We start from the raw sequence: 14,731 nt of genomic DNA on the forward strand, positions 1-14,731 counted from the left end.
CATATGTCTGACGCCATATAACCGAAAATAAAATGTATTGAGTGCGTCGTTGAATAAAACATTCCCTGCCTTCCTTCAATGACGCGATTTACCCATTACATTTTGTATTGACAATCTCCTGTTAATTAAATTAAATCCATTGCTGCATTGAGAAGAATGTAGCGGGCTTCCTCTGATAACTACGTGCTGTAGAAAATCTTCAAATTCGGGCAAACACGATAGAAATATTCAGCCAAAATGAGCTGACCTGAAATCATTTCACCATGTATTTCCATCATTCTACCAACATTAGTTGTACGTCATGTAGAAATGTGTAGTGCTTTGTTTATAACACTATATAACTGTTTGGCAGTAATACTAATATGAATAAATGTTGTTGTACAGATTCGGGCATTTTTGTTTAAATTCGGGCAAACATGAGCCTGCCTACCCCCCCCCCCCCCCCCCCCCCTACAAAACTGAGTCCATATGCCCGCGTTTCTTTGTATCGGCGCCAAAATAAAATAACCATCGAAGTTGTCGTTGTTTTTGCATTATACATAAGAGTCAACCAAAGGGATATAGAATATATTCAAGTTCTGGTATGTAAAAAGAAAAAAGAAAACCCGTCACCAGTCCCAGTAATGTAAACAATACAATACAGTACAGTACAATACAGTACAATACAATACAATACAATACATTACATTACAATACAATACAATCTTTATTGCAACCATTGTATGGGTACACTGCTACAGTCAATTGTAATAGAAGATACAATCACTTTTGTAATGTCTTAAACGCTGCAAGGAAAGGATTTCATGTCTGGGATAAGCAAACCTGATTTTGCCAAGGACCACGCATGTGCAACTTTAATTTAGTAAGTTTTCGCGTGTGTTCTTCACTTATATCAGTGAAGACACTCCTAAAAAATGGATACCATTTGTGAATCACCATACATACAAACAACACAGCTACGTTTAGAGACAGCTACGAGACGCAAACGCAAGCGTAAATTGCTATCCATCCAGAGCCGGTTTATCCTAGTACCACATGTAGCACATGCCGCGGTGATATGTACATTTAGTCCCCCCCCCCCCCCCCCCCCCCTCCGAGGGGTTCCAAAATATATATCCTTGGAAGGGGGACCCGCTGTTATTTGTGCTACAGGCCCCGCGGATCCTTAAACCAACTTTGCATCCATCATTTGCATAATTTGTTTCGTTTTGTTTTTAATGTTATTTATATCTATATTGTACCATGATTTTCTTTTGTGCAAAATGTCGTAAAAGACGGTACAGCAGTGTCAGAGACGGTATTTGACGGTATAAGTAGCACGGATGACTCTGGCAGATGACGTAGATGAGGCCGTCTCAATATAAAATTCGTTATCAAATCTTCAAATTCGGGCAAACACGATAGAAATATTCAGCCAAAATGAGCTGACCTGAAATCATTTCACCATGTATTTCCATCATTCTACCAACATTAGTTGTACGTCATGTAGAAATGTGTAGTGCTTTGTTTATAACACTATATAACTGTTTGGCAGTAATATTAATATGAATAAATGTTGTTGTACAGATTCGGGCATTTTTGTTTAAATTCGGGCAAACATGAGCCTGCCCCCCCCCCCCCCCCCCCCCCCTACAAAACTGAGAGTCCATATGCCCGCGTTTCTTTGTATCGGCGCCAAAATAAAATAACCATCGAAGTTGTCGTTGTTTTTGCATTATACATAAGAGTCAACCAAAGGGATATAGAATATATTCAAGTTCTGGTATGTAAAAAGAAAAAAGAAAACCCGTCACCAGTCCCAGTAATGTAAACAATACAATACAGTACAATACAATACAGTACAATACAATACAATACAATACATTACATTACATTACAATACAATACAATCTTTATTGCAACCATTGTATGGGTACACTGCTACAGTCAATTGTAATAGAAGATACAATCACTTTTGTAATGTCTTAAACGCTGCAAGGAAAGGATTTCATGTCTGGGATAAGCAAACCTGATTTTGCCAAGGACCACGCATGTGCAACTTTAATTTAGTAAGTTTTCGCGTGTGTTCTTCACTTATATCAGTGAAGACACTCCTAAAAAATGGATACCATTTGTGAATCACCATACATACAAACAACACAGCTACGTTTAGAGACAGCTACGAGACGCAAACGCAAGCGTAAATTGCTATCCATCCAGAGCCGGTTTATCCTAGTACCACATGTAGCACATGCCGCGGTGATATGTACATTTAGTCCCCCCCCCCCCCCCCCCCTCCGAGGGGTTCCAAAATATATATCCTTGGAAGGGGGACCCGCTGTTATTTGTGCTACAGGCCCCGCGGATCCTTAAACCAACTTTGCATCCATCATTTGCATAATTTGTTTCGTTTTGTTTTTAATGTTATTTATATCTATATTGTACCATGATTTTCTTTTGTGCAAAATGTCGTAAAAGACGGTACAGCAGTGTCAGAGACGGTATTTGACGGTATAAGTAGCACGGATGACTCTGGCAGATGACGTAGATGAGGCCGTCTCAATATAAAATTCGTTATCAATCACAAGTCATGATCGTTATAGCTAGGGACGAGTGCAGGATATTATGCAGGGAGGGGGGTAGTCTAGACTGACGGAAAAAAAAGAGTTTTGTTTAACGACATCACTAGAGCACATTGATTTATTAATCATCGACTATTGGATGTCAAGCATTTGATAATTTTGACCTGTAGTCTTAGAGAGGAAACTCGCTACATTTTTTCATTAGTAGCAAAGGATCTTTTATATGCACAATCCCAGACAGGATAACACATACCACGGCCTTTGATATACCAGTCGTGGTGCACTGGCTGGAACGAGAGATAGCCCTATGGGCCCACCAACGGGGATCCATCCCAGTCACAAACGATCAAATCTTAACAATCAACTCAAGCTGGTTGGAAGGAAGGAAATGTTTTATTTAACAACGCACTCAGCACATTTTATTTACGGTTATATGGCGTCTGAAATATGGTTAAGGACCACACAGATATTGAGAGGAAACCCGCTGTCGCCACTCTATAGGCTACTCTTTTCGATTAGCAGCAAGGGATCTTTTATATGCAACATCCCACAGACAGGGTAGTACATACCATGGCCTTTGTTACACCAGTTGTGGAGCACTGGCTGGAACGAGAGAAATAGCCCAGTGGGCACACCGACGGGATCGATCGCGCATCAGGCGAGCGCTGTATCACTGAGCTACGTCTCGCCCCAAAACTGTTTGGAGACACTCTCACAGACGAGATCTGGAATCAAGGAAAGTACGTATTCGCATTCCATAAACGTCAAAGCAAGCGATGTTTGTAGTTAGTGCGTGTACCCGAATAAGGCCCAAAACCACACCAGGTCTGGCTCTGGCAAGTATGGTACCGGTCGAAAATAAAACGCACTGAATCGAATGTAATAAAACAAGTCTGTGCTGGCGCTAACTACACATCTGGCAACAGACGACATAGAATCTTACTCATTCATTTTCCTTAATAAACAGGAAAGGTATATATTAATCAATGTGGATTTTTAATACTTATTGTTGATGTTTATAAAAGTAAATTATCAAAAGATATGAACGCATCGATATATAAGACGTTACAGACTCTGACGTCAAAATACACCGGACATAACGTGTTTGCCACACTCGCCAGCCCCAGCCCCAGCTTTGGTGTGTTTTGGGCCTTGTAAGTTATGCAGACTGTATGGGAGTGAATCCCTATATCCGATGCAGCTTTTCAAAAGTATAATGTGGCGACATTGGGTTTCTCCCCTCCCTCTCTCTGGCTGTGTCTTATACAAAAAATAAAACATACAAAATAAAAATTGAAAAGTCCTGAACTGTCATTAAACATTCCTTTTCTTTAAATTATTGACAAATGATGGCTATTTTTTAACTTCTATTTGTTTGTCAGGAACACAAGGTCCTGTATGTTTCTGCAGGTCGCGGTACTTTTTAGCCCATTACTCACACGTCGATATTCCAATGGGAAGACTAGGTGAACATTTTCAAGGTGATATGTGATTATGACATATTATATGGGTGTTTGTTTTTTTATAATTTGTGGTTAAATAAGAAAGGCATGAAAAGCCGACCTCCATCTTCTTAATGACCGGCATACGCTACCTTACTTGAGGTATTATGCTGTCGACATTTTAAGCTGTATGAGCAGAAATTTCCACCACCTCGGTTGTACTTTTTCTATCCCACATGACCACATATGATGGAGTCTTATATTCTTCCCTTCACGACTGTTCAGTGTACTAATCTTCATACAATGTCATTAATTGTGGGCCAGTAAAACAAAATGCTTTAGCTCACAAAGTATTAGATAATACAATAATACAAATGTCTACAGAACAGACTGAAACTTATTCAAAAGGATTTAGATTTGTTTTATTATTAAGAAATACTTGTTTGTACAGTCAATTGTATTAGAAGATAACATCACTTTTGTAATCAAACAGTATCCAGAATAAAGGGATGTATGTGAAACCATCACATATGTAAGAAATATCTGAGAAAAACAGATTTTTATAAAACCATTACATTTTTTTTATCATCATCCCAACTAATTTTTTCAAGAATTCGTAACAGTATGATATACCATGAAACAATTTACACAATAATCTGTGTATGCAACATGAAGCAATTTACATTATGATCTGTCTATGCAGGATGCAAATTTAGAAGGATTGCATGTTTCCAAGAATCCAAGATTTTTGGTTGAAATAAAATCTTATATTACACCATTTTATGAATGAATGAATGAACGCTTCACAAGACCCCAGCACTCACATATTGTTCACTATACAGGGGCGTGCGCAGGAAATTTTGCAGTGGGGGGATCCAGGTGTCTGGCGAAGCCCGTGGTGGGGTGGGGGGGGGGGCTGGGGGGCCCTCCCACCTAAAATTTTGAAAAATTGACCCCTTCTAGGGCTATTCTGAGGTGTTTTCTGCTGGCTAGCCGAGTTGCTTTCACAGGAATTTTAAAAATCGCCTTGAGCAGGGGTGGGAGGTGGGGGTGTTTCGACCCCCCCAAAACACCCCACCTGCACACGCGCCTGCTATAGAGTCATTTTGTTGATAACTGAATTTATACATTACTTGCATTTTATTGTATAGATTATACATTTCCGTACATCAAAAGTGTTTCTGATCATACGGTTGTTTGTAAAACAACAAAATGCATTTTCTAACCTTCTAAAAATGCACATACATCTGAGAAGTAAACAGAAAAAGAGCAAATAGTTTCATCTGAGATACACTGATGTTGTCAATTTGTTCTAATCACAAACACATCCAGTAAAATCATGATACATGTTAAATTGTTTTACTTTATTTACAATAATGTATGCTATGAACAACAGTAGTTGTAACTTTACACACAAAGGGAAACAATGATGTTTTAAATCAACTCATTCAGAATGCACTAAGCATCTCTTTCCAATAGAAACTGCTAGATGTTAAAGTTCTTCAGAAATTCAATAAACATCCATTTGTGATAAAAAAAATATGTCAGATGTTAAAGTGTGTTGAAAATGCACCAAATATCTGTTTTTATAAGTAACTGCTGGATTTGTTTTACATCGCATGTGTTTATCACAAAGACAGAAATGTGATCATCATTAAATCCATCTCAGTTACTATCGCTATCTTCACTACCGGTCCCTCCCTCTGTGACATCGATCGTAAACTTGTATTCCTGGTCACAGCCCATGTATGCGTCACTCATGAAGAATATTGTGTAACCGTAGTGACCCATGGCCGGTGCGACGAAGTCCAGTTTCACCTTGGCCTTCTGCTGCAAGGTGAGTCTCTTGATAGACAGGAGGGAGTTGTTCTTGGGATCGCCAATCACCACCCACCAGCCCTCTTCACGTTTCTGAAACACCAAATTTCAACAAATTAATAATAAAAATAATAGTACATAATATATATAATGTTATTTATACTGAGTGGGTAAAATTTTTTTTAACTTAACCTCACATAATTTTAAAATAAAGGATAAGTATTATTTTCATAGGTTTTTCTAATTTTATGAAATTTTTTTAGCAGTTAAATGTCGTTAAAATTTCACAAAAAATAAATAAAGTTACATTTACTTAACAACTACGATTTCTATCCAAAAATTTATTATTTTCATTTGTTGGTAAAATGGTCATATTTATTATCAAATTAGCTGTCGCAATAAGCTATCCATATCCTGCCTGCAGTAGTCTGAAGGTTAAAGAGATAAAAATTATGTTAAAGGGACATTCCTGAGTTTGCTGCAATTTTTAAGATGTTATCTCGACTAACGGAGACTTTTTAGCGATTGTAATTACATATTAAATATATGTTTCTGCATAAAATATTAGTGGCTGTATAGTAAACGTATTTCAGATTGTTCAGGTTAAATTTCATTTTATTTCCTAAAATAAAAAAATTTGTACGTACGAAATTATTTGAAGACAAAATCCAGTTTGGGCTTCTTACAAATATTAAGACGACCAGAAACACACTGAATATACAGACACTGATATTCTAAACAAGAAAATATATTTAATATGTAAGAGTAATCGTAGAAATATTTTATTAGTCGGAAACATCTTATAATGTAGCAAACTGGAGAAAACTTGAGTGTTTTCTCTTTTATAGATACATTACCTGTCCTCAAACAAGTGCACCTCCCCCCCACGCAAGTGGTCTGGTCCGAACATCCCAACAGCCAATGGGATGGCCTAATTCTTCTACTGCATACTGCTCTCTAGTTCCGGTCACATGACTGTAACTTCCTTCTTTTTCCCTGAGCGCATCGCACGGAGAACAGGAAGCGGGGAGGCCCGGGCGGGATGAATCTTGAGGACAGGTAATGTATCTATAAAAGAGAAAACACTCAAGTTTTCTCCATTTCTATAGACATTACCTGTCCTCAAACAAGTGCAGCATTCAACAGATGGTGGTGGGTGCCGAGATCCGTAGATGCTTGTGATAACTCCCCAACCGGAAAGAGGCTGACTAGTGGAAGAATAAGGCCAACCTTGGTAAGCCCTCATCCTAGGGATGCCCGTCACAGACCAATGCAGGTGATGTTAGTAACAACAACCAGAATGGTGGCATCCGTCAGCAGTGGCAGGTACGGCTCCTAGAACACATGGACCAGGAGGCGGAAGCCACATCTCATGCTGGTTCTGACAGGGTGGGAAGACGTAGCCACCAGGGATGCAGGTGTTAGGTAACCCTCACGTATTGAAGTGTTATAGTTTTTCAATAACAAGCGACAACCTAATGAGGTGCATCCGTCAGAACATTGAACAAAACAAGACCCCCGAGTGTTTTCTGTCTAGTACACCAAAGATCTGTTAGTTCAATAACGACAACCAATAACCACATGCAGTGCAGGGTAAAGGTTATCGAGACAAAAGTTCCGGCACCAGTACGTGAACTGTGCAAAAGAACAAAAGTCTAAGCAATCCTCATCTGTCTATTCGATGGACATCTCGGTATGCAGCCCAGAATCAGACAGACATCAACGGCGACGAGGACGGCTTGTATTCAACAGAGTCTGTGCAGCAACAACCGGACCCAGATGATGGAACCCCTCAACGTCTTCTGTGGTGACATCCCTCAGATAATAGTTGGCGAAGATGGAGTCCGTAGCCCAGAACCAACCAGTGATAATGTGCTGAATGGGTGTGTTGCAGTGCAGGGACATCGTGGCAGCCAAGGCACGGAGTTCATGCGGATTAGAAGCAGACGGAGCAGGTAAACCCTCCTTCTGATAGGCGGTCAGGATAGAAGACCGGATCCAGGTGGCCACCGTGTTCTTGGTAAGGTCCCTCAACCGACTCTGGTTACAGGAAAGGAAAAGTCTTTTGCGATGTTGTCGAAAAGATCTGGTCCTCTCGATGTACTGGTGCAGGGCTCTGACAGGGCACAACGCCAAGTCCTCAACGTCCGCCGGACCAACGATAGAGGAGAGGGCCTGCACAACATACGAACGAGGCGCTTGGTCTGGTAACTGATTCTTTGCAACAAAGTTCATGAGTAACCCCAAGTTGACTGCACGCCGATCTTGGTGAAAACGTACCAAGTCTACATCAAGAGCATGGAGTTCTGAGACACGGGCAGCCGTGGCAAAACCGAGTAAAAACACCGTCTTCCGCATCAAGTCTTGCAGGGAAGAGGATTCGATCGGCTCATAAGGTGCGGTCGATAACGCTCGTAACACCAGATTCAGGTCCCATCTTGGTGGCCGAAACCGGTGTACTTGATCATCAAGGCGAAACCCTTTGATCATCTTATGGATCTCAGGAATACCCGATAACTTCGTTCCAGTAGCGACATCACGAACAGTAGCGATGACCGAAACGTACCCAGCGATGGTAGACCCCTTTAATCGTAAAGTGGTCCGCAGATACAGCCAAAAAACCCAGCAAGACGAAGTATCTGGATCGTCTGAGGTTTGAGGTTTTGCCGGAAACACCCTCGGTGAAAGCAAAGCCATCTGACGTTAGTAGTAGATGATCTGTGCGCTTTCAAAATGGCCGCCGTAGACTGTGAAGAAAAACCTTTCTTTCTCAAACTCTTGGCGATAAAGTCCACGCGTGCAGTTGGAACAACTGCGGACGTGGATGGTATAGTCTTGACGTGGGATGCAGCAACAGATGATCCCAGTCTGGCAGCGGTAAAGGATGTGGATCGGCAAGACGTATTAGATCTGGATACCACATCCTGGATGGCCACATTGGAGCAATGAGTAACAGGCGACAATGGTACAGCTGAAACCTCTGAAGCACCCTTGGAAGGAGGATTCGTGGAGGAAAAGCGTACGCGTCCATCTGTTCCCAGCTGATGGCCAAGGCGTCGAGATCCAGAGCTTCGGGATCCAGCACCGGAGACACGTAAACCCTCAGCTGATGGTTGAATCGTGTGGCGAAGAGATCGATGTTTGGTGTCCAAAGTCTGTCGCACACCCATCGAAACGCTTCGGGATGGAGCATCCATTCCGTCGGCTGTGGAGACGACGGCCGAGACAGTGTGTCGACTAGTACATTGGAAACCCCTGGAATATGGCGAGCCCGAAGTTGCAACGGAATCTCGTCAACCAGCTTGTAGAGACGATAAGTCAACTGCAGCAGACTGCTGGAGTGGGTTCCGCCCTGACGGTTGATATAAGCCACCGCGGTAGTACTGTCTGTGGCTACCATGAGAGAGGCGCCTGACAGCATCTCTCGCCAATGAAAGATGACGTAACTGACAACATCTCCAACAGGTTGATGTGTAGATCGGCTTCATCTGGAAACCACAGCCACCAACAGGGACTGGACTGCAAGGCGACTGGTAACCGGATCAGCAAATCTGCGTTATTGTACTGAATGCATGGATTCAGAAACAAACTGGATACCGCGACCTCTAAGCATAAAATGTTGCGCCGACGTCAAAATTACTCTTGCAATGATACTTCATGAAACAGTAATAGAGTGATTCAGGAATCAAGACATCGGAAACAGCGACCCCGTGATACAGGCAAGAGCCAAGACAGCGTAGCAACTCGCTACGCTACATGCCCGATATACCTGGAAGTGAAGCAACGCAAAACAGCAACCGGCTAAAATCCACGGCCGTCACACCACCCGGTGCGAAACAGCAGCAGAGACCATCTAGACAGCATCGGTCACGAACTCTGGCGGTAACAACAGTAAACGTCAGTGAGTTGATAAGCCGCAATGAACCATAGGAAAACGGTGACGGTAAAACCCCCGTACCACGTGATGGCAACTGGATAACTTCCGGAACCAGCGGAAGTAGCGACTGTCTTGCATCGCCACCGGATATAGAGAACGATCTGCCGAATGTCGCTGAACCTTCCTCGAACAAGAGAATATCGGTGCACGGGATCTCAACACAAGTGACCGGACCAGTAGACTTTCTTCGTCACCAACCCGGAACGCTTGTAACGTCGACCCCTTCACGGCAAAGAGCCGTATGTAGACCACAGGTCTGCCAAGATTACCGGCTTGTGCTGAAAGTCAAGAATGGATCGCTTCAGGCAAGTCGGTTGACGATAGTGTGCAATCGTAGTGCACATCGACGTCACGGAAGATATAAGGTAGACCAACATCAAAGTCGACGGCTAGAACAAGGCATATCCTCTGGCATCCTGCACATGAGGAGTTATGGTCGCCATGTACAACATGTACGCTGAACTGAAGCCATCGACAGGACGTGCCAATCTGTAAGTTCTAGGAAGACGTCTGGTCCCGCCGGAAACAGCGTCATCCAAGGCCGGCGTCACACCGTTGAAGGATAGGTTGAAGACGGGATACGTTCGTTGTGACGAATGGGGAACGGCACAAACGAAGTCTACTCAAGTAAACCGACATCGGATCAGTCCTCAAACGGAAACCTTCTAGAATGGTGCGAGTGGACTGTGAAGTGACGAAAGCATATACACCGCAGCGAGACAAACAGTCACAGCCATGTGGGTCACTGCGTCCGGATCTTCTATAACGGAAGGTGCCGACGCATCATCTGGAAAATCGGTCAGTAACCTGGCACAGGCACTTCGATCCAATGTACTGGCTGCATCGGAAACACGGACCGTGGACGGTCCCGTCAGGAGCCGGTGTAACCCTGAACGCCGAATCAGCTGCCGACTGGTGTGGACGGTACGATGTACACGGACCGGCAGGAGCCGGTGGAACCCTGGACACTGCACCACTTCGATCGATCACGGGACGACGGTACCGAACGGTGAGCCGATGACGCAATTTTCCAATTCGTTACAGGGCTCCGTCTGCTTGCTGGAACAACGATACGCACGGGCCAGTTACTGGTAGCCGTGTAAACCGACGGGGGCCTGTGGCAGCCAACGATCGAATGCCGATATCTGCCGGTGGAACCTCCGTGGCGATCATCGAACCCGGACCCTTCTTGGCTGAAACCGGTGGATGGGCCAGCGGCGGTAGCATATCAGATATGACAGCCAGACAATCCCTCAGTGACAAGTGGTCCGCCGCATCCAGATCTTCCAGCACCGCATGAACCGATACATCATCAGAAAGTCACGTAGCACCCGTGAACAGGCCAGTCGCTCTGGTCATGGCCCGATGGAGATACCGGAGAACCGGACCGTGGGCGGTCCCGTGTGGATACCAAGGAACGGATGACCACATCGTCGTTGGATGTGGCAAGGACGGCAACATGTCGTAGACAGCCGCCAAGCAATCCCTCATAGTCATATGGTCCGTAGAGTCGGGCTCTTCAATGACAGATGCCGCAGGCGCTTCATCACCAAAGTCTCGTAGAACTCGAGCACAGGCCAATCGATGTACCGTAATGGAAGCCGCTGGTTAAACCGGACCGTGGATGGTCCCGTCTAGCCCTCGGAGGCCTTGGAAGCCACATCAACTGAAGGTTGGCGCTGACGATCTATGGAACCCGTAGGGAGCCATACAGGTCATGTGGAACGGCTACGGTCCCGGCTCCGATGCGCCGAAGGGGACTTCCCCGCCGAAGATCGGTGAGCCTTGGAATCCGTGGAGCGTCTATCTGAATGAGCCGGCTTCTTAGAGGGCTGCGTAGAGACCGCAGGCCTGTCATCCGAAGTCTTAAGTAACGGTGGAGCTGAAGAAGCCGCACCCCCTGAAGAGGGGACTGGAACCGGACCTGACCCCGAACTCGCCGATTTAGGTAAGGTCGCCATTGACGCCATTGTTTCTTCCAGCATGGTCGGTAGAATTGAACGTAACTCTTCCGCCACGGAGTCAGCAATCGAAGGCGAAGATTCCACCTTCTTGGTCCTCGAAGATTCCACCTTCTTGGTCCTCGCTGACACCACCTTCAGGTAAGCCGCGAACTCGACATCAGACAAGCCCGCACAAAGGTCGCATCTAGAAGTGAGGCCACACGAACACGACAACCTGGGTCGCCGCCGGCTAACTTCTTCCAGCGTAACACGCTCGAACTAGTCGCCTGAACATTATCAGATATGATAATAGTAATTTTTCAATCTGTGAAAAAAAGAAAAACCAACCATAACACAAATACAAAGCCGGTAAATAAAGACGCCATTTTGCAAATGGCGTCCGACACGACAACCGGCGATATAACAACATTTCATGTAATTAACACTTGGCAAGTCAAGCGAAATACGCGAAAGACATATGAAAGCTAACGAAAGCTAACGAAAATTAAGGTGAAAAACATTTCACCCAAACACAAAGCCAGTCAACACAGACGCCATTTTGCAAATGGCGTCCGACACGACAACCGGCAATATAAACAACATTTCATGTAATTAAACGCTTGGAAGTCAAGTGAAATACGCGAAAAGAACATACGAAAGCTAATGAAAACGAAGGTGAAAAACATTTCACCCAAACACTAATACAAAACCAAAGGTCTTATAAAAGTTGACTCCAAACAGAGCCAAGCAAAAGGACGTCCAGACCCTTTAGCGAAGAGAAAAAGAAGGAAGTTACAGTCATGTGACCGGAACTAGAGAGCAGTATGCAGTAGAAGAATTTAGGCCATCCCATTGGCTGTTGGGATGTTCGGACCAGACCACTTGCGTGGGGGGGAGGTGCACTTGTTTGAGGACAGGTAATGTCTATAGAAATCAGGAATGTCCCTTTAAATTAAAACTGTTATGATTACAAACCTGTGGGAAAAATGGTGCAATAACTGGTCCTGAAACCTCGTCTTCTCTCTCCAGTGTTATAACAACATTGACAGTCGAACCACTGAAATATAAAAAACCCACAAATAAAAACATTCATGTTCCTAACAAAAAGTACTGATATTCAATATATAGTATTTAAGATGAAAACTGTAACATGCTGTGGAAATCTATTACTGATGTTACTGTAGCTTGTGACAATAACAATGTCTTTAGTTCAAATGGCTCTCTTAACTGAACATCTAAAAGCTACATTCCATTCTTAATTTTACAGAGTTTCTATGTTCTAGTAACTTATATCCTAAATCACAGAAGTCATTTTACTTTTACCATCTTTATTTCATAAAATAATTATGACAAAACATCACTTCATGTTCTTCAGTTGACATTTTATCGAGTCGAAAATTAGATGGCACTATGGAAATAATTTTAAGTTTGTTTTGTTTAACGACACCACTGGAGCAATTGATTTATTAATCACTGGCTATTGGATGTCGGAACCTGCTACATTTTTCCATTAGTAGCAAGAGATCTTTTATATGCACCATCTCAGACAGGATAGCACATACCACAGCCTTTGATATATCAGTCGTGGTGAACTGGCTGGAATGAGAAATAGCCCAATGAGCCCACCGACTGACCAATCCCAAAACAACTGCGCATCAGGCAGACTTTTTATCACTGGGCTACGTCTTGCCCCTGGATATATAGAGGTTATTACCAGAGTGTATTTCTGTATCGTCAGTATCATATATTAGGAATGAAAATTGTTTTTATGTTAGCATAATACATTATTTTTATTCCTAATATACGATATTGACTATACCGAAACACAAGATTGTAATAATCTCTTTATCATATAATCTCATGCTTAATACAACATGTTTTTTGTAAACTGTATACGCAACTTTAATTCCAGTCTGCCATTACTAGATATTCAAATGACGTAAAAATATGTGACGAAGTGTCTTTTTGAATGAAAATGATGTCAAACTTGAATGACATCATTTTTGATATCATAATCCTTATATAAATATAAACTAGTGCTTTACATTTTTTGTTTTCATAATGTTGAAGTCTAAAGTTGCTATTGAAATGTTTTTGAATGATGACTGTGAATGCATACATCAATTATGGAATGTCACCCTAGTACATTTTCTTATATGTCAATAAATGTAGTGCAGTGACCTTGATTAATTTACATCTAATTTGCAAAGTTATCAAATTCTGAAAGTATGTGATCTGAAAAATATCACATACTTTGATTACACTGGATATGCTAGCTAATACATAAAACAAATAAATATTGCTGCATATTGCCAGTACGTATTAACTACTGACCTGTGAATGTTCTCCTTTTCCTGCACCTCGTAGGTGAGCTCGATGTTGGGATATCGGTTACAGAACCGAGCAACGTCAGCCATTTCAGATTCAGACAGCTGGAGGATCGCGTTCCTCTCCTCATCCTCCATTTCCATGACGTCAAAGATCGTCTCATGACCCTAACAAGAAAATATAGATTGCTTATATGTATATTACTGTATTGAACATCCTACCTGCATGGGATGTGTTTGTATGTGAGATATTGGAAAAAATAAAGATTTTGAATTTTTTTTTTTTCAAAAAGACTTTCAAAATTTCACAAATTTATTTACAACTAAATAAACTCTGGTCATTTTCTATTTAATTTTTTTCTTTTTGATATGATAATACTTAGGTTCTTACACTTAAGAGGACAATAAAATTTCAGGATATTTCCAGGATTTTCCTCAGCACATTTTGGGATTTTATTAGGACATGAAATATTCAGTGAACGAGTTTTCTAAAGAAAGTGTGACACCATCACTTACGTTTAATTTCCATGTGTGTTATTAAACAAAATCTAAGTATAGCAAGTTCTAATTTCCAAAACTGTAATTCCAATTGAAAATATAATTTTTGTAGCATTTAATATTTAAATTTTATTAATATTTTTAGTTCTTTTTTGTTTTTAAATAAATTCAACCACTTTTCAAAGACTACATAGAAACCCGTAGT

At 42.3% G+C, this 14,731-nt stretch overlaps 1 protein-coding gene across 1 annotated transcript in view; it reads right to left on the reverse strand.

The window, feature by feature from the left end:
• Positions 1-4,409: 4,409 nt before the first annotated feature.
• The window catches only part of LOC121384512 (U5 small nuclear ribonucleoprotein 200 kDa helicase-like), a 56,152-nt gene continuing 45,830 nt past the window's right edge, over positions 4,410-14,731 (reverse strand). Inside the window, exons 44-46 of the mRNA XM_041514925.1 lie at positions 14,036-14,196; positions 12,677-12,758; positions 4,410-5,914 (exon numbers count right to left, since the gene is read on the reverse strand). Of these exons, the coding sequence (XP_041370859.1) occupies positions 5,669-5,914; positions 12,677-12,758; positions 14,036-14,196 (489 nt within the window). The 3' untranslated portion in view covers positions 4,410-5,668. The remainder of the gene's footprint in view (positions 5,915-12,676; positions 12,759-14,035; positions 14,197-14,731) is intronic.

Source organism: Gigantopelta aegis, chromosome 10, assembly GCF_016097555.1.
Source record: "Gigantopelta aegis isolate Gae_Host chromosome 10, Gae_host_genome, whole genome shotgun sequence".
NCBI classification, from domain to species: domain Eukaryota; kingdom Metazoa; phylum Mollusca; class Gastropoda; order Neomphalida; family Peltospiridae; genus Gigantopelta; species Gigantopelta aegis.